This window comes from Arvicanthis niloticus, chromosome 2 (genome assembly GCF_011762505.2).
Source record: "Arvicanthis niloticus isolate mArvNil1 chromosome 2, mArvNil1.pat.X, whole genome shotgun sequence".
In the NCBI taxonomy this organism is placed as follows: Eukaryota; Metazoa; Chordata; class Mammalia; order Rodentia; family Muridae; genus Arvicanthis; species Arvicanthis niloticus.
The window spans coordinates 15,362,096-15,381,531 of record NC_047659.1 but is presented as its reverse complement, the minus strand read 5'-3'; the positions used below and the strand labels follow the sequence as shown (position 1 = coordinate 15,381,531).

The window sequence follows — 19,436 nt, the reverse complement described above, 5'->3', positions numbered from 1 at the left end:
AAACCAGGATTGAGATTTCCCTACACACGGACTCCATCTCCACTATCCCCAGCCCTTTTCTCTGCTTTCCTTACTGAAACACAGGTGAATGTCTCCAGGAGGTCTCCACATATGGAGGTTGTAGATATTGGAGCTGCAGGATGGAATCCACCAGTCATGGTGGCACCATGTTCATCAACCTTAAAACTCATTTTCAGCTTTCCATCAGCGATCTGTGGAATGAACTTTGGTGAACCAGAGTCATGGGTAAACTTTACCTCAATGGCTATGCTAGATACCCCATAGCTGACCTACACATCTCTCGTGAACTTGTCCCTGCCCCTAAATCAGCCTTTACTCATGCTAATATTATCCAACAGAAAAACCAGTCTCAGGAGGAACTACAAGCTACCCTCTCCTGGCTACAGTACATCCAATATGCAGCAGACCCTCTTCCCCTAACGACTCACCTCAATTCCTCCCAATTCTTTTTCTGTGCCTCTCTCTCCCGACCATTATTAACAGCTGTTTCCATCAACTTTTCCCTTTATGACCTCCATGGACCCCTGCCCATGAGGAAAACACAGAACATTCATTCCTCTCTTTGACTTCCCCCCTCCCCTCTTTGCCTTGTAGGGTCCTCCTCAAAACCCCACCTCACATGTACCCATGACATCACCATTACCAAATCAGTATGTGTTAACCCTCCTGCCTTCCTCTGGTGCAAAGGCACTACAGGTGCTTGTATCAACCCTCATTTTCAGGGCTTCTGTGCCCCCGTGATTGTTGTCCCCCAGGTTTATCTCTAGGAACCTGAAGAACTCAACTTGCAGATGGGAGGAAGCTGAAAGAAGAGAGAGATCTTCATCCCTCTGCTCATTGGACTAGGCCTTGTTGTTTTACTTGGTGCTACTGGAACTGCTGGGGCAGCCCTTGTCCAAACACAGCATCTGGCTGGCGACTCCAGGACAAGCTTGACTAGGTAATGACCTCTACTACAGCCAGCCTTGAATCTCTTCAGTGCCAGATAACCTCTTTAGCAGGAGTTGCTCTCCAAAACCAGAGGGCCCTGAACTTGTTGACTGCTGAACATGGGGGGACTTGTGTTTTGCTGGGGGAGAAATGTTGCTTCTATGTCAATGAATTTGGGCTGGTAGAACAAGATGTACATATGCTCAAAAAGCTCTGGGGGAACCTCTGGGCACACTATAGTCCCAACACCCCTACCCCTTGGTACTCTAACCCCTTGATAGCTTGGATTATTTCCCTCCTTGGCCCTATACTAGTCATTGGAGCCTTGCTTCTCTTGGCACCCTGCCTCATTCAGTTTCTAAAGCAACAGATGAGTAGCATTGCAAAGGTAACTACCAATGAGGTCTTGGTTCAGTATCAAACTGTTCCCAACATAGAAGACACTTATTCTGATGACACCTCTCCTTTATAAAAAAAAAAAATAGGGAAGTTGTGCGGTGGTGGGTTGTGAAAAGCAGCTGGGTGCCTGGTTGAGCACAGGCCTTGAAGCCTGGGATGGAAGGCATTCAGCGTTGCTCCTGGCTCCTTTCACTGAGCTTCAGCCCTCCACAACCCCTCCCACAGAGAGGCCTATGGCCATAAGTCATGTAGGAATACTGCCTCAGGCTCTCCCCACATGTAGATGAGGTATCTCCAAGCTCTCAGACCAAGCCAATAGGGGTTATCTTTACTTTCTGCAGATTTGAAATTTAATGTGGATAAGACTGGAGAAGTAGAAATTATCAGAAAGGGAAAATAGATTAAGAAGAAAAGGCTTGAGGGAAAAATGTATATTGTATTATGAGCATCTTTAAATTTATTTCAGTTGGGCATTTAGACATGATGGTCTGTATATAAAGAACTGTATTAAATCACAACTGGAAAAAAGGAAAACCATTAAAAGACATGACTGCTTCTGGTATAATGTTTTAAGACATTATATGAATCATGGTAGTTTTTTGTGGTATGACATTAATTGTATAAGTGCTAATATAACTTTTCCCTGAGCAGAAAAAGTATTTTCATAATTAACAAAGAAGAAACCAATTCATCTGCCAGAACCTTAGCTTTAAATCCAGGGTATTTAAGCTTTCAGTACCTAGGTTGTTTTCTATACTATTCTTGGTCTTTCTGACAAAGTGCCCACTCTCCTTCTTTGTGCTAGAGTGAATGTATTTAGGTCAATGCATAAAAATGCATTTCTTTTAATCTCAGGTTGAACTAAGTTCTGAAATCCAGTGACTTCACCAAGGTCCACATACCCAAATAATCTTGCTGACAATACTTGTCCTTGGAAACGATTTTGTCATAGTACCCTGTGAACATCAAAGGCTTACTCTGTCAGCCATTTTTTTTGCCTGTTAGCATTTTTGTGGCTCCCACTCTTGGATTAAATTCTCTTTCCAGCTAAGTAGTCTCCATGACTCCAAGCCTCATTCATGTCTTTGTTCTTTAGTCTGTAGATAGAGGGGTTAACATAGGAGTGACCATTGTATATACCACAGAAGCCACCATTTCCAAATCTGTGGAGTAGGAAGATGGTGGCTGGATATATACCAGAAGAAGTTTCATAGAAGAGGTTACCACTGTCAGATGAGAGCTGCACGTAGGGAAGACTGTGAATTTTTTTCATGCTGAGAGGGTCATCTTCAGAATGATTGGTTAGGGTCATCCAAATGACTCTAAAACAAAATAGATTATTTGATGCAGTCCTTGGTTGCTTCTCAGGGGTTGAAGGCGATTTCTAATCTTGGAAATATGGTAACACACCTAGGGTACAAGGTCAGATCATGTGGGTTGAACCTGACCTGAAAACCTTTTCCCTACAGTCAGTCTTTTATGGTTCCAGAAAATACTATGCAAGCTGCCAAGGGAGGGAAGCAATTAAGCAGACAAACTTAGTGGCAACTCTTATAAATTTACTACAAAAACCATCACAACACTCACATGTCAGTGGCAATCAACAGCTGTCTTATTCACTCAATGCTGACTTGACAGGAGAGAAACAATGCCTAGTAATGGAACATAGCCAGCTTCCTGGGGCAAGTGTGGAAGCCTTAGAAGAGACCTTGGAAAAGAATCTTCCTCAGCAAGTTTGCTAGATCAGCATAATTCCTTACTACATTATAAACCTTACCCTTATACCTACAGGTAAGTACAGCTACCACCCCTCATCAAAGAAGCATCTCTTTACAGCAAATAAAGACTATTACTGAAAACTACAATTGGAAAGAATGAGGAGATCAACAGACCATGAATAGCTCAACCATAAGGATATATGTAGAGTACCTCACAGTTCCTGCATCTGTGGCTCAGGGACCACGGCAGATGAGAGGGTGGCAAGAGTGCCAGAGTCAGAATACCAGGAGGTCTGTTGTGAAAGTCTCTCTTAGAAATGGTTGCATCAACAAGACAAGAACAGTGTAGATACCAATGCTAATTTGTCAGGGTCCCACCCCTAGACAAAGAACTGAGGTCAACTAATGACTGCTGGGAGAAGGAGAATTAATCTCTACCAGAGATGAACTATTTTTTTACTGTTCAATACACAGTGGTCAGCCATGACCATATACATACAAGCAACAAAAAGGACCCAGCAGGTTTTATATGTGTGTGTATAATAATAGTAATGATGATGATGATGATGATAATAATAAATATCATCAAAAATAAAAAATAACTTGACAGTGGTGAATATAGGAAGGACTTTAGGGAGAGTACTTGTGAGGGAATAGAAGGAGGACAGGGACGAGGGAAAGTGTTGTAATTCTATTTTAATTAAAATAAAGTTAAAAAAGAACTTGTGTTGATAGAATTGGAAGATTGCACGTCAGAAAAAGAATGAAAAGTGACCAGGGGTGGGTAAGATGCATAAAGGTGAGACATGATTTAGCTGATTGAAATTTGAGGAGTTTAAGTGGGAGCCAGCACAAGATAATAAAATAAGTCTGAATTCGGGTTTAGAAAGGCCTATTTGACCTACTGTCTCCAGCCAAGGTCTTTCTGTTACAAGTTGTCTCAGAAGCCAGCCTTGGTTGGCTCTGAGGTTGTCACACCACACCTCTTTTCAGTATTGGTCTTTCCTAGTAATCCCAGTTTAAGTGAAGACATACTCAAGGGGGTTTATGAGTGTGTTTCTTGATACAATCTACATTTCCCTCCTATGTGGTCTGCTTTTACGCATGCTATTTCACTGAAAAGAAAACACAGCATGAGAAAATGTAAAAAAAAGAAAGCTAACTTCTTAAAGAACTCCACATACATAGAATGTTTTCCTTCTACTGTTAGTATAAGAAATCTCATGGAGGGAGACATTCTGAAATGACAATGATATGCAACTGAAATCTTTAGATGTAACTATTCGCAAAGCAGAAGAGATAAAGAATGATGTGGGGACACCAAGAAAATAAATGCAGAGAGGATCTAGTATTTTAATATGCTTTTAACTGTGGTGCAGTTCAGTAGCTCATGCTATTTTATTGTTTTAAAAGAGACTCTACTATTCCTTCTAAGCGCCTGTGAAAGGCATCTTACACCTCATTATGTTGGCTTCCTTCTTCCAGTTGAGACGGTTTTAGTGGGAGAAAAGGAGACCTGTAGCCAGTCTTGTGTGCTACAAAGCAGTCACTTTGCCATCCACTATAGAATAGTGATATTCCCCTTTCACTTTTTTCCTGATTCTTTCTTTTCCTTTCAAAATAAGATTACTTTCTTAAAGTTTTTTTTCCAAGAAAGTATTGGTCATATTCCATAATATCTTCTTAATATTTGCTAGACCCAACATCAGATATAGTGAAGTCAGGAGAGCAGTCCAGTTACAGATCAAGTCAGGAAGCACACAGGGAATTATTTCTACAGCATTTTCCTCATCAATGCAAAACAAAGACAATCAGAAAAAAAAGATCAGAAAGCTATAACATAAACAGTAGTCTTCTCAAAACGGAGGAATGATGGATGAATATTTTAACTTTCTATTTTATTTCTATTTGTATTCTTACTATAATGCACACACATTATTTTGCAACAGGCAACCACAATAGAGAGGGAAAATGGTAAAAAAAAAAATCAGTTTTTCCTAGATAAATAATGTGATCTCATTTGGGTGAGTTGAGAGCAGTCTTCTCTACTGGGACTGCATTACCATTTCTAAAATTATTCTTTTTCTCTTATTCTCAGTAAAAAAATGTGTTTTCCATTCAATTCTGTGAATGAACTACTTCCAAGGTTGTACTTGGAAATGGCCCCTGAGGCTTAGAGCACTTGAACCTATTACTTTCTGTCCACACATCTTTTTAATTGAGTGAATTCTTATCTGTAGACCGAGTCACTACCCTCTGGATTGAATGTTTTGGACAGTTGTTACTACTTATCAGAAAAAGTCTAGTTCAGCAAAACATTCCCTCTGACTTCAGGTCTCCAACGTCAATTCTTGCAGCAGTTAGTTTAGTGAGATTGTTTCAGTCACTGTTCTATTGCTGTGAAGAAACTCAGCAAATCTTATAAACACAGCAAATCTTATAAAAGAAAGCATTTTTAATGAGGGGCTTGTTTACTCCTTCAGAGGCTTAGTCCATTTTCATCAAGGTGGGAAGCATGGGGGCATGCATGGTGCTGGAGCAGTAGCTAAGAGCTACATCCTGATCCACAGGACAAGAGAGAGAGAGAGAGAGAGAGAGAGAGAGAGAGAGAGAGAGAGAGAGAGAGAGAGAGAGAGAGAGAGAGAGAGAGAGAGAGAGACTTGAGCAGACATGGGCTTTGGAAACCCCAGACATACTTTAGTCAACAAGGCCATACTTTCTACTTCTTGGTAACAAAGTATTCAAATTTATGAACCTATGGCAGCCACTTTTATTCAGACTCACTTGTATTATGCTGCCTGTGGGAACACATACCTGTAATTCCAGCACTCAAGAGTCTGAAGCAGGAGGGTCATAAGTTTGAAGCCAGCCTCAGTTACATAATAAGTGCCAGGCAACCCTGGTTATCAAGAAAGATCTTGTTTCAGAAAACAGAAACAACAAAGAACAAAACACAAAACCTGTGTTTGTAAATAGTTTTCTGGCTCCTTTTCAAAAAAAAAAAAAAAAACTCAAACAGGCCAGCAGTGCTTTTCCTGAGGACACAGCACTCATTAGTTTAATATGAGACTGTTAAGCATGATGGCGGGCACCTCTTAGGCTCTGAGGTAGGCAGAGTCCCAAGTTTCATGAACAATGTTTGTTCCTAGTTGCAATGTCCCCATCTGGTAGTTAAAATGCTTCTATTTTGGTAAAGTCAATTAGTAAACGTTTCTTCCTCTCAACCCAGCACTGAAAAATCTTCCTGACATCCAGTGAGCTCAGGTTCAGATGCCATTATTACTAAATGCATTCAATAACTCTGAACCATGAATTCTTTGTCTGTTTGCATTTGTCCTACATCATTTCTGTCTTGAAGTTCTATAGGGATTTCCATCTTCTCTCTTGGCCATAACTCTGCTCGATTCATGAGTCCAAGTCCAGTCCACCCATTCCAGGCATTCTCCACTGGTCAAACATATTTAAGATGTTGAGCATCCATTTTTGCATTGAATCTGAGTTCTTTAAAAATTATAATAAAAGACCTGGGCTTTTAAGTATCATTTACAGATTACAGTGTTTCCCTATGCCAAACAGTTTCCACAAAGCTCCCTTCATGTCTTTGTTCCTCAAGCTGTAGATAAAAGGGTTGAGCATGGGGGTGACCATTGTATAAACAATGGATGCCACTATTCCAGTGTTTGCAGAGTAGGAGGAGGATGGCTGGAAATACACTAGAAAGACAGTCCCATAGAACAGAGTGACCACTGTCAGATGTGAGCCACAGGTAGAGAAGACTTTATGCTTTCCCCCAGAAGAGGGGATCCTGAGGATGGTGTGCATGATATGGGCATAAGAGACTAGGACACAAGTGAGAGGGACCACACCTGAGAGGGCAGCTTCAGCAAACATCATGAGCTGAAAGGTATGGGTGTCTGAGCAGGCGATCTTGAGGAGTGGGAGAAGATCACAGAAAAAGTGAGGAATGGAATGGGAGGCACAGAAGGAGACTTGAGCCATCTTGAGTGTGAGTGAAAAGGCCAGGAGGTTGGAGCAGAGCCAGGATGTGGCCACCAGCAACAGGCATCTTTGGGGACACATGATAGTGGTGTAGTGCAGAGGAAGGCAGATGGCCACATAGCGATCATAGGCCATCACAGCCAGTAGGAAGTCATCAAGCATGGCCAATGCCATGAAGAAATACATCTGCAGAAGGCACCCAGTGTGGGAGATGGTTTGATGCTGGGTTTGAATGTTGGTCAGCACTTTGGGGACAATGGTGCAGGTGAAGCAGGTATCGATGAAGGACAGGTTGGCCAGAAAGAAGTACATGGGTGTATGAAGATGCTGGTCAGAGACAATGGCCAGGATGATAAACAGATTCCCCAACAAGGTCACCAGGTACATTCCCAAGAAGAGTGTGAACAGGAAAGATTGCTGCTCTGGGTACTCAGAGAAGCCCATAAGGAGGAAGTTGGAGATGATGGTTTGGTTTCTAGTTTCCTTCTAAGGCAGATAATTTATCAAGGAGTTATAGTTAAATACATTGGATTTTTAAAAGAGTCAGAGAGTCTAAAGACTTTTATAGTCCCTTGCTCCTTATAGAGGCCATTGGCAGTGACTACTGCTTGTAACTTTCAATCTGTAAATATGTATGACTATTAGTAGTGTCTGGTCAGGATGTCACTTGGCTTCTCCATCACTGTATTATGGCAAGTTCTCCCCAAAGATTGTTTGAATGAGCCTAAACTGGAATTTTTCTCATATTCATTCTCTCTCTCTCTCTCTCTCTCTCTCTCTCTCTCTCTCTCTCTCTTTCTCCCTCCTTCCCTCCCTCTTCATTTATTTTTCTGCATACATTTTAAGGAATACAGAAAGAGCATTTCTTCACAGAGATGCTAGCTGGGACTTAGACACTCTGGCATGCTTATCCCCATTGTGTCTGATCACCACATAGTGAGCTAACACAGTTGTGAACCTGAAAAGCACATCATTGTCATTTCATCCTCAATGTCATCACTGTCTTTCACTCTAGGATACTGACTTCCTAGAGATCAGAAAGCCATCCTCTGTCTGTCTGTCTGTCTGTCTGTCTGTCTGTCTGTCTGTCTGTCTTTGTGTGTGTGATTGCCAGAATTAGTAGTCACTGGTAAGATGGGAGCCTGGGACACAATGCAATCGGAAGCATCAGCTCATTAGCTTCTAGTTCTGTTTCTTGTGTGCCTTGTAAGTTTGGGGAACTATTTACTCATTTTTAATTTTGCTTTTCTGATCCACAAAATGTAGATTAAAATCTTACCTGAGAAGTCTGTTGAGAAACCCAAATGCTTGGGTCATCTGAATTTTCTTCATGAACTATAGGGTATAACCTAAAGGAGAAATTTCAGGATTTCTGTTCAACTATGTGGAGGGACAAATGAAGTGACTATTTAGTGACAGCTGGTGTTAATGTCATGTGCATTTAGTTTCTTGTAGTGTGACAGGATTTCCCTACTCTTCCTCTCTGTATAGATATTGAGAACATCATTTAACAACTCTGACTTTCTTTTAAAAATCTGCTTAAGTGGGATAATAATGTGGAATCATGGAATGTTATGATAATTAAATTTGATAATGACTTTAAATTATTTAAAATAAATCTAGCACATAGGAAGTACTCAGTAAAATATTATTGGAATAATTTATAATTTTAATAAAAGAAGATGTTTATTTTTATTGTATTTTTTATTGCCTGAACATTGGGTTTGTAGGTTGTGAAGTATGAATATTAAGTGAGAATTATGGATTTCACCCACATTATGCCCTTCATCTTTGAGTGGCTGTGAGTCTCAGAACAATCCATGGAAAAGCATTCATTTTTTGGCATATGAATAGCGCATAACAACTTGTCAAGTAACTTAATTGTCATGGTAAAAATAGTATTATTATACACCACTAAAGAATAGTATAGGTTTCAGTTATTTGTCAGTTAAATGCTGGACCAAGAAGGAACTCATGAATATCAAGTATTTTGAGTAATATGAATTAAAATTGAAGACTAAGGTGATCCTAGGAGTGTCATATTATGTTAGACCCCTCATATGGTAAACAGAAGATTTGGAAAATGGTTGCCAAAAAAGGAAGAAGGGCAGAAAGAAGAGAGGAGTTATGCAGTGTATATGTCTATGAAGACATGTTCCATGAGTCATAGGTAGATTCTGTCCCTACCCTCTACTGTATCTCAGTCTTACCTGGAGATCTGGCCAGTCTCACATTGTGCCTTTTCCACCAAGGTAGTTGAATTCACTGCCTCATTGTCATCCCAAGAGAACATGACTGTAGTCAGAGTGTCTGTCTTGTTTGTAGATGCAGTGCAGATTGAAGTCTCAGGTCTGTAATGACCTCTCAGGCCTAAGAAGCAAGAAGAGCTGGTGGTTTTCATATGCAATGTCTCCCGGGGCCCAGTCCCCGACCTGCCAGTTAGACAAGATAGGGCAATCGTCCAATGACCAGCTGTCTCCTCTGAAATACAGTCCCATGAGTCCCACCCATGTTACTGATAACTCCATTCAGAGTGACCAGGGCCACAATGCACAGGGCTTTTGTGCTTGCTGTTCTCCTGGGCTTCAGGCTGATATCATCATTGCCATTGTCTCTTATGCTGAGCAGCATCTTTCTTGTTTTGGAGGGCATGATTTCTAATAAGAGTTGAGTACTCATGGACAAAATATGCATGTTCCAGAAAATAACAAGTGAATAATAAAACTGATTAGGAATCTCAAATACCTGCAAAAGGCATGCAAATGAAAGGGAACTCTTACTTTCTATGACCCTAGGTATTAGAGATAATACTAATTAATGTGTAGCCTCTGTATTGGGTATGGGTATTGTTTCTGATCTTTCTTTTTCTCTTATTTATTTATTTATTTATTTAGGTATTTAGTGCTATAAATTTTCCTCTTAACACTGCTCTTTCATTGTGCCCCATAAGTTTGGATATGTTGTGCCTTCATTTTCATTCAATTTTAGAAAGTCTTTAATTTCTTTATTTATTTCTTCCCTGAGAAAGTTATCATTGAGTAGAGACTTGTTCAGTTTCCATGTGTATGTAGGCTTTTTCTTGTTTCTGTTGTTGTTGAAGTTCAGCCTTAGTTCATGGTGATCTGATAGAATGCAAGGGGTTATTTCAATCTTCTTGTATTTGTTGAGGATTGTTTTGTGACTGATTATATGATCAATTTTGGAGAAGGTTCCATGAGGTACTGACAAGAAGGTATAATCTTTTGCTTTTTTATGTTAATTTTTTTTATTTCTAGACTATTTGTACTGGGTTCCAACTTTCAAACATATGGGAATATGTAGTTGTGTTTGTGGGCATGTCTGTCCCTCTGTCTTTGTCTCTCTCTTTTTCTGTGTGTGCATATCTGTTTGTGTGGACCAAAGGTCAACTTCTTTTATTCCTAGATTATTCCTAATGAGTTTCTAACTTCCAATCATATGAGAATTTCTAGATGTGTGTGTGTGTGTGTGTGTGTGTGTGTGTGTGTGTGTGTGTGTAAGGTCAAATCAATTGTTTTCTTCAGTTGCTCTCTACCTTGTTTTCCTGAGATAGGTAATTCTCACTGAATCTGGAGTTTGTTTGCTATTTTAGCTAGTCTAGCTGGCCAGCAAGACTCAGGGATCCTGCTGTCTCCATCTCCCCCAATCTGGACTGACTTGTAGTTGCACTCATATAATCTTTTTTTTTAACTTTATAACAAGGGTTCTGAGGGACTAAACTCAGACCTTCATGCTTGTGTAGTAACCACATTTCTGATGGAGCCATCTCCCCAGGCATTCTAGTCACATTTTTTGTTAGGATTTTTAAATCGATTACATGTGGTCTGTATGAATTTAGTTCATTGGCATTTACTGAGTTTTTTTTAAATGGTTCAGTATGTGAGCAAGGTATATTTTTTCTTTGCCTTCTTTCATTCATCTGCAAGTGTTAACTGCAATATCCTATATGTGTTTTCAAGTATTATATGCCATTACTGAGTTTAGACCAATATATGAACTCAACAAATTACGATCAATATATTAGAACTCTGTTAATGAGAATGGATTTGTGAGTCAGTTACATGATTCAGCAGGTAAAGATTCTTGCCAGGAAGCCTAATGACTAGAGTTCAATTCCTATAGCTCCTCTTAAAGAATGCCATTATCTGTTTTTCTTTGTTTTATTAATCATATTCATACATATTTATAAGTAAAAAAATAAAATTATGCCTTTCTGGTAATTATATGAACTATTATTTTGTAATAATTCATTATAATTATTACAATATTATATATAATAATATATATAATATTATTACAATATTATATGAACTATTATTTTGTAATAATTCCTTAAAATCTATTTATTTGAAAATAATTGATCCATGTCAATACATTTATAACATTATTTTTCAACTCTTTTATTCTAAGTCTCTCTATATTTTAGGTACACTGAGGAGACAGTCTAAGAAGTATTTGTTACTATATTCAGAAAATGGACAGAGCTGTGTATATAGAGTATAATGAATTTTCTGAACGTGAACACATATCACTGTCCTCAGATAATGAGCTAGAGCATGGATAGAATCATAAAATCCTATTTTAAGTTTCTGTGTAAAGAACACACTTATAATTGTTAACAAACACACTAACAAATGGAGGTATCATTTACAGAAAGGGAGAAGATCACTTCAACCAAGTGACTTCACGCTATAGAAATCCCTGGCTGTATATAGTAAAGCAATATATCTTACCAGGAGATCAAAATACATAGATTATTTTCATTAATCTTGAATGGGGAGGATTTTGTAAACAAAATCTCAATGAAAGTAGTTACAAAGAACAAGACCTTCTGCTATGAACACATACATTATAAAAACTATCATACATATGACCACACAAATACACAACAAATGTATGCTTCTTCTCTTATAGAGAACCAGGATTCACACAAACAGAGAGGAACTATTTAGGAGGGGGCAGACTAGTGGTAAAGGTAGGAAACAAGAACTGAACATAAGAAAGTACAGAGACATATTTACATAAAAGTGACATAACAAAACATGTTTTATACATTAGCTAAAATGAATTAATAAAACACTATGGAAAGATAAAGAATTAGCTGTGATACTTTCTAAGACAAAGAAGACAAGAATATACTAACATCATTGATGTTAAAAAGACATTCTGGCTCAATTTAAAATTGCCATGAAGACAATGGCAATAAACATGAACACACAATAAGAAAAACTTTATAACTGATAATCAGATCCAGAAAGATGTTTTCCTCACTAATACCATAAGAAATTAAAACTAAAGCCAAGGGGTACCCTGAACACATCATTGTTACAAGCAGGTGGAGAATGTGAGCACCAGAATCTAAGAGGATACAGATAAAAGGTATTCCAATGTAAGCATTTTGGCAAAATGAATGAATAAGTTAGTAAATAAATAGATCTAAAATATTCTACTTAAACATTCTACTTCTGAAAACATTAAAGATCACAGAGTATAAATATGTTCTTCTTTTTGAGACTTATTGCATCCTCATTTCTAATACTGAATACCTAGAAAGCTCAGGTTACCTTCTGGTCTGCACCTTGAATGGGGCAGATAGGAGTATCTTCCCCTTCTCAACACCCCACAGCCTGCAGGCCTCTCAGAAGATCTGCTGCAGCCAGGGCAACAAGTGAGACACCCGCACAAATAAGCACAGCAGCTTGGACCCCCAAGATGCTCAGCAGATGGGCAACCCTTCCCCTCCACATGAACGCTATTCCCTTCCAGTCTGCACCTCTCACTGGGGCAGATTGGCACGTTTGCCCCTCTCAACACCAAATAGTCTGCAGGCCTCCCAGGAGATCTGCTGCAGCCAGGGCCACAGGTCTTCCAGAAGATCTGCAACCCAGGGATACAAGAGGCAGGCTCCAGACAGAGACACTCAGGCCAGTTAACACCAGGAATAACCAGATGTTAAGAGGCAAGCACAAGTTCATAAGCAACAGAAGCCAATATACTTTGACACCTTCAGAACCCAGTTCTCACTCCACAGCAATCCCCAGATACCCCAACATATCTGAAAAGCATGATGCGGACCTAAAATACCATCTCATGAAGATAATAGAGACCTTTAAGGAAGATATAATTAACTCACTTAAAGAAATACAAGAAAACACAGTTAAACAAGTAGAAACCCTTAAAGAGGAAACAAATAAATTTCTTTTTTTTTCTTTTTGAAAAAATTGGATATTATATTTACATTTCAGATTTTATCCTCTAATCTCCCTTTCCCCCCACCACCCAAGAACCTCCTATCCCATCCCCCCTCCTCATGCTTCCATGAGCATGTGCCCCCACCTACCCCCCCACTCCTACCTCCCCACCCTCGAATTCCCCACCCCACTCATCCTTCATGGGACCAAGAATCTCCTCTCCCACCTATGCCAGACAAGGCCATCCTCCCCTTCATGTACAGATGGAGTCATGGGTCCCTTCCTATGTGCTCCCAGGCTGGTGGTGTAGACCTTGGGGAGCTCTGGTTGGTTGGGATTGTTGCTCTCCTCATGGGGCCACAAACCCTTTCTGCTCCTTCAGTCTTCTCTCTAACTTCTCCATTGGGAAATCCTTGATCAGATCAGTGGTTAGCTGTGAGCATCGGCCTCTTAATGTGTCAGCCTTTGGCAGACCTCTAAGGAGACAGCTATATCAGGCTCTTGTCAGCATGCACTTCCTGCCATCCACATCAGTGTCTACCTTTGATGACTGTACCTGGGATGGAAACCCAGGTGGAATGGTCTCCAGATGGCTCCTCTTTCAGTTTCTGTCCCACACTTTGTTTCCATATTTGCTCCTTGAGTATTTTTGTTACTCCTTCTAAGTAGGACTGAGGCATCCATACTTGGTCTTTCTTCTTCATGAGCTTCATGTGGTCTGTGTGTTGAGTCTTGGCTATTCCAAGTTTTAGGGCTAACATCCGCTGAACAGTGAGTAAATACCATGTGTGTTCTTTTGTGATTGGTTTAACTCACTCAGGATGATAATTTCTAGTTCCATCCATTTACCTAAGAATTTCTCTAATTCATTATTTTTAATAGCCGAGTAATACTCCATTGTGTAAATGTACCACATTTTTTGTATCCATTCCTCTGTTGAAGGACATCTGGGTTCTTTCCAGCTTCTGGCTATTATAAATAGGGCTGCTAGATTTGCTGAAGGAGGCAGAGGCAGGAGGATCATGAGTTTGAGGCCAGCCTGGGCTACAAATAAATTTCTTAAAGAAATACAGGAAAACACAAGCAAACAGGTGAAGGAATTAAACAAAGTGGTCCAAGACCTAAAAATGGAAGTAAAAACAGTAAGGAAATCACAAAGGGAGGCAATCCTTGTCCCGCCCCCGCTAGATCAGCAAGGAATACACGACAAACCGGATCCTTCTCAACAGCCTTTATTGTAGAAGCACTCTTTTAGATTTCTGGGAGAGACCCCGAATGCCCAGAATGAGCTGCTTATATACCCCCAGCCCTGGGCAGAGATAAGCGCATGGAGGTGCACGATTGGTCCATTTGCAGTGCTTCATTAGCATACACCTCAGCATACCCCGCCCGGGAGGGAGTGATTGGTCAGGTTCGTGGTACCCTAGTGGTACCTCATTTGCATGCCCCTTCAGGAGGGGCTGGAGCCAAATTCCAAAGTGCACTGCGCATGTGCAGTGCACTGGTAGTTACTACCAGAAGCCTAAGCAGGCGCCATCTTGACTAGCCGCATCAGATCTTGGCCTGCCGAGTCTGAAGCAGCGGAGCTGTTCAGTCAGCCGTCAGATCTACGGTGCTGTTTTAGTCAGCTGAGTCAGGTCGGCGGCTTACATCTCCCCCTTTTTTGTTTTATTGCAAACCCTGAGTCATAGAATGGGTACATGATAGTTGCCCTATGAGTGTAGTTGTACAGTGAGGGATCCCCTGTGCAAGATGAGATATTGTAATGGGTTTCTTCTCTTGTCATCGTGCAATGAGTAATACTTCCCATACCCATCTCGATGCCTTTTGACGGGGAAAGGGAGCCTCCACCCTGGGGTGCCACCAGGAGAGGAGGTTTTTGGCATCAAACCTTTGTGCAATCAGGCATACTTTCGGGAAATCTATCCATACTCGTGGAACATTCCCTGTTGAGTACCCACTCGCAAACACCTCAAACTGCCAGTAGAGCACTCCTTAAGGGCTCGTATCTATGAAACCCACTCATAAACCCTTTAGGGTTGCTAGCCAAACATGGGAGGTTCACCATTCTCGATGGTGGCCAAGGCTTGGTAGACTACGGTTTTGTGCCTGGCATGGTCTCTCTTTAGTTTGCATAGAAGCCACATGCAAAAGACGCAACCAGCCAACACCAAGGCTCCCCAAATAAAGACTCCTGCCCACTCTTTAAAGAAGGAAAAGGCATTGGCTATCCAGGAGGTGAGGTCACTAAGGGAGAGAGGCTGCAGTCTGGTCCCGTTCAGCTGGACAACCTGGACAAACAATCTGGTCACCATCTCTTCTGCTTGCAACGACCAGTTGCCTCACAGGTATTCCGACAGCACCCTGGATTGATTGATAGACTGAGAAAAGTTAGCTTGTAGGGGGGTGACACAGAGGCCTCTCATGGAGTACACACAGGAGGCCTGAATGACTCTAAATAGTTCCTCTACTTGGTTTTGGACTATATCAATGCGCTGGTTAGCCAGCAGTATTCCAGAGGTAAGATGAGCATTAATTTCTCTCTGAGTAGTCACTGCAGCAGCTGTCTGCTCTACTATGGAATTGACTGTCTTTGCTGTCTGCACCTGAGATGTCATAGCAACCGCAGCAGTAGTGGCCACGGTGGCAGATATTACAATAGCAGTTACTATTGCTGCTGTGATACTGAAATCATGCTTATGGCGCAACAGGGTAAATATGGGAAATTGTCCAGGATCAGCTTCAACAGGGATGGGTACAAAGGTTGGAAACTGCACCACCAGCGCTGTGGTACTTGTTTCATCCCAGCACTCAGACATCAAGCAGGCAACCCCAGAGGCGTTGCAACTTAGCACCTCCCCTGAGGTGTTAATCAGAATAAAGAAAAAGGGGGGCTTCACACAAATGGGAGCCTCTGTGTAAGAAAGATTCTGTAATTGCCCATTAATCTTGATATCTGATAAACTCACATCGGGGTGCCTGGTGGCACTAATGTTAACCAATGAGAAATTGCCCCCTCTCAGCCTAGAGAATGGGGTGAGAGAAGTAAAGGCTGACTTGTTATTAGAGAGCAGCCATTGATACCAGGGCCAGATGTTACCTGGCCTGGATGCAATCCTGGAGTTATTAGTATACTTGGCTTTAAACAAAGGGGGACTAAATTCAAACCCAGAAGATATCTGGGTGTCCCGATGATCAGGACTCTGGCAAGGAGAGAAATCAGGGGGAAACTCTTGGTATGGTGGACAAATAGGCAGGATTTTGTGCTTAGTGGACTTGGCTTGGGTGGAATTGCCATCAGAGGGTATAACTAAATATTGAGACTTAAGCAAGGTGGTGATATTAAGAGAGGCACTAGAATTAGTGCCTGTCTCTCCTGAACCCTGGCTAAAGCCAGAGCTCAGCTTTGATAGAGCTGTGTGTAATACTCCGGTGATTGTTCCCCCTATATCTATGGGATCTAGCCAATTCACCAAATACTGGGATGCTAGGAAAAATGCATGGAGCAACACTCCTATTAAAGGTGAAACATAAGGTGCCTGACAAGGTGTAATTAGTGGCTATATACCTTGCAGGGGCCTCCTGAGTGGGAATAGTGCAGGGCATATCTTGCTCACAAGAGGTGGAGAAAAAGGTGGGAAGAACCGGGAAATTGCTATGGATGGGCATAGGAACTGGCCAGGTTCTGGCTATCGCCCATAGTTGAATGGCTAATCCCTGGGTTACCATCAGCAGTAGACTCATCATCTGGATCCTCATGTATGTCTTCCGCATTGTCCCGGTCCTGGGGTGGTTCAATACGTCTGGTGAGGCGTTCAGGGACCCAAATCGGATCTTCCTGGTCCTGTGGAAAACCACAGACAGCTCCCCTGGATCTGGAAATGACCGGATCCGGACCATGCCATGAGCCTGTTAAGACATCCTTCCATTTTACTTCTTGCTTAATGGTTGGGGTGGACAGTGAATTCCGGTCGGCCGCTGAGTGTCTGTCTGCATCCAGTGTCAAAAAATTTAGAGTGAAGAGGGCTAAAGAAAGTTGATCTTTTGGGGCGTGCCCATGAGCTACTCCCCTTTTTGTTTTATTAGCAGTTCCTTTAGTGTGCGATGGGCACGTTCCACAATACCCTGACCTTGAGGGTTGTAGGGTAAACCAGTGATATGTTTCACCTTCATGTGTTGACAGAATGTGGCAAAGGGCCTAGATGCATAGGCCGGTCCATTGTCTGTTTTAATGACATCGGGTTTTCCCCATGCTGCCCAAGCCGCAAGGCAATGACTTATCACATTGCAGACCTTTTCCCCGCTTAGGGGAGAGGCATAGACGATGCCTGAACATGTGTCTATAGAAAGGTGGACATACTTAAGAGTCCCAAAGCGGGATATGTGGGTAACGTCCATTTGCCAGAGTTTGAGAGGCAACAAGCCTCTAGGATTAATGCCAGTATGAGGCGGATGAAGAAATTGTGCACAGTCTGGACAATTGATTACAATATCTCCGGCTGCTGCTCGTGGCAAGCGAAACATATGGCGGAGTGTGGTGGATGGTACGTGATGGTACGTGAAACTGCTTATGAAAAGCAGAGGCTTTGGTAATTGCATCTGTGTGGAAGACAAATTCCATGCTGGTGGCTGCATCCACCAGAGCATTGCGCTCTGTCATGGGACCTGGCAGCATAGTATGGGCTCTCATATGTTGGACGAAAAACTTATTTTCCCTTAGCCAAATAAGCTTCTGGATTTGTTGGAGAAGGTGGCAAACAGGACTATTAGACTTAATAGGTCCTGCAAGTTCCAAAGAAGCTACAGCATTAACTACGTACCTGGAGTCTGATACCAAATTAAATGGACCAGGGAAGGTTTGAAAGACTACCAACACAATTTGGCACTCCACAAGTTGTGGAGTTTCAGGGGTAAACTAAATTTGTACTGGGGGTTCAGAGCCAACAACGTAACTGCCAACTCCTGTTTTGGAGCCATCCGTGTATATGTCCACTGCCTCAGGTATAGGTAATGAGGCTGTAACCTTTGGAAATGTAACGGGGTGATTGGTAAAAAACTGCAGGATAGGGCTCTTGGGGAAATGATTATCAAAATCCCCATCAAAGCTACTCTAAGAATAGTCCAATCATCTATCAAGGCACACAAAGTTTGTATCTGCTGACTAGTGTAAGGGGTAATAATCCTCATTGGAGGTACACCGAAGTGTGCCAAGCACGATTTAAGGCCCATTAAAGCTAACTGTGTGATGATCATGGGATAGTGTTCCACGGTTTTACTAGGAGAAACATGAGGATGTATCCATAATAGGGGGCCCTCCTGCCATAGTACCGTAGTAGGTTGTCTTAGTGTCCATAAAATACATAAAAGGATGGTATGCACATCGCGGACGCGAGTAACTTGTGCCTTACTTAGGGCAGTTTCTACCCTTTGCAGGGCTAACCTAGCATCTGGTGTGAGGCTCCTGGGGGAGGTCAGGTGGGGATCCCCCTTCAAGATGTCAAACAAGGGAACCAACTCATGATTAGGGATCTTCAAATAGGGTCTAATCCAATTGATATCTCCTAATAATTGTTGAAAATCATTTAGAGTACGTAAATGATCTTTTCTGATGTTTATTTTCTGAGGTTAATGTCCCTAGGAGATATTACTGCTCCCAGGAATCGTCCTACCGTTTCTGTCTGTACCTTCTCTGGAGCCACATATAACTGTGCTTTCTTCAGTTGTTTAATCAATGCTGCATAAGCAGAGTCCAACTGGTCTCTGGTGGGAGCGGCCAGTAAAATGTCATCCATGTAATGACAAACTCTAATCTCTGGGAAGGTCTGCCTAACTGGCAGCAAAGCTCGTCCTACATACAGCTGACACATAGTAGGACTATTGGCCATTCCTTGTGGTAGTACCCGCCATTGGTAGCGGGCGTCAGGTTCTTCATTGTTTATTGCGGGGACAGTAAAAGCAAACCGCTCGCAATCGGCAGGGGCCAATGGTATAGAGAAACAATCCTTAATGTCAATTATAAAGATAGGCCATTCCTTGGGCAGGCTAGAAAGTAAAGGAAGGCCTCATTGAATGGGGCCCATAGGTTGCATCTGGGCGTTGATGGCCCGCAAATCATGTAGCAATCTCCATTTACCCGATTTCTTTTTTATTACAAAGATTG

General features: G+C 41.6%; 1 protein-coding gene across 1 annotated transcript; it reads right to left on the bottom strand.

The window, feature by feature from the left end:
* Positions 1-1,782: 1,782 nt before the first annotated feature.
* Positions 1,783-9,465, bottom strand: LOC117704433 (olfactory receptor 1G1-like). Its single transcript, XM_076928650.1, has 4 exons — positions 9,278-9,465; positions 8,347-8,416; positions 5,883-7,553; positions 1,783-2,672 (listed from the first exon to the last, which is right to left on the bottom strand). The coding sequence occupies exons 1-3, from the start codon at positions 9,358-9,360 to the stop codon at positions 6,612-6,614; spliced, it is 1,095 nt and encodes a 364-aa protein (XP_076784765.1). The 5' UTR covers positions 9,361-9,465; the 3' UTR covers positions 1,783-2,672; positions 5,883-6,611.
* Positions 9,466-19,436: the final 9,971 nt, after the last annotated feature.

What these genes read in the sequence shown, in the direction of transcription:
- LOC117704433 (XM_076928650.1), bottom strand. Translation starts at nt 9,360, where the DNA reads ATGTTCTCTTGGGATGACAATGAGGCAGTGAATTCAACTACCTTGGTG. An exon ending in GAGACTGGCCAGATCTCCAG is followed by an intron (nt 8,417 to 9,277) that starts GTAAGACTGAGA and finishes TTTCTCCTTTAG; the next exon opens with GTTATACCCTATAGTTCATG. An exon ending in TTTCTCAACAGACTTCTCAG is followed by an intron (nt 7,554 to 8,346) that starts GTAAGATTTTAA and finishes TATCTGCCTTAG; the next exon opens with AAGGAAACTAGAAACCAAAC.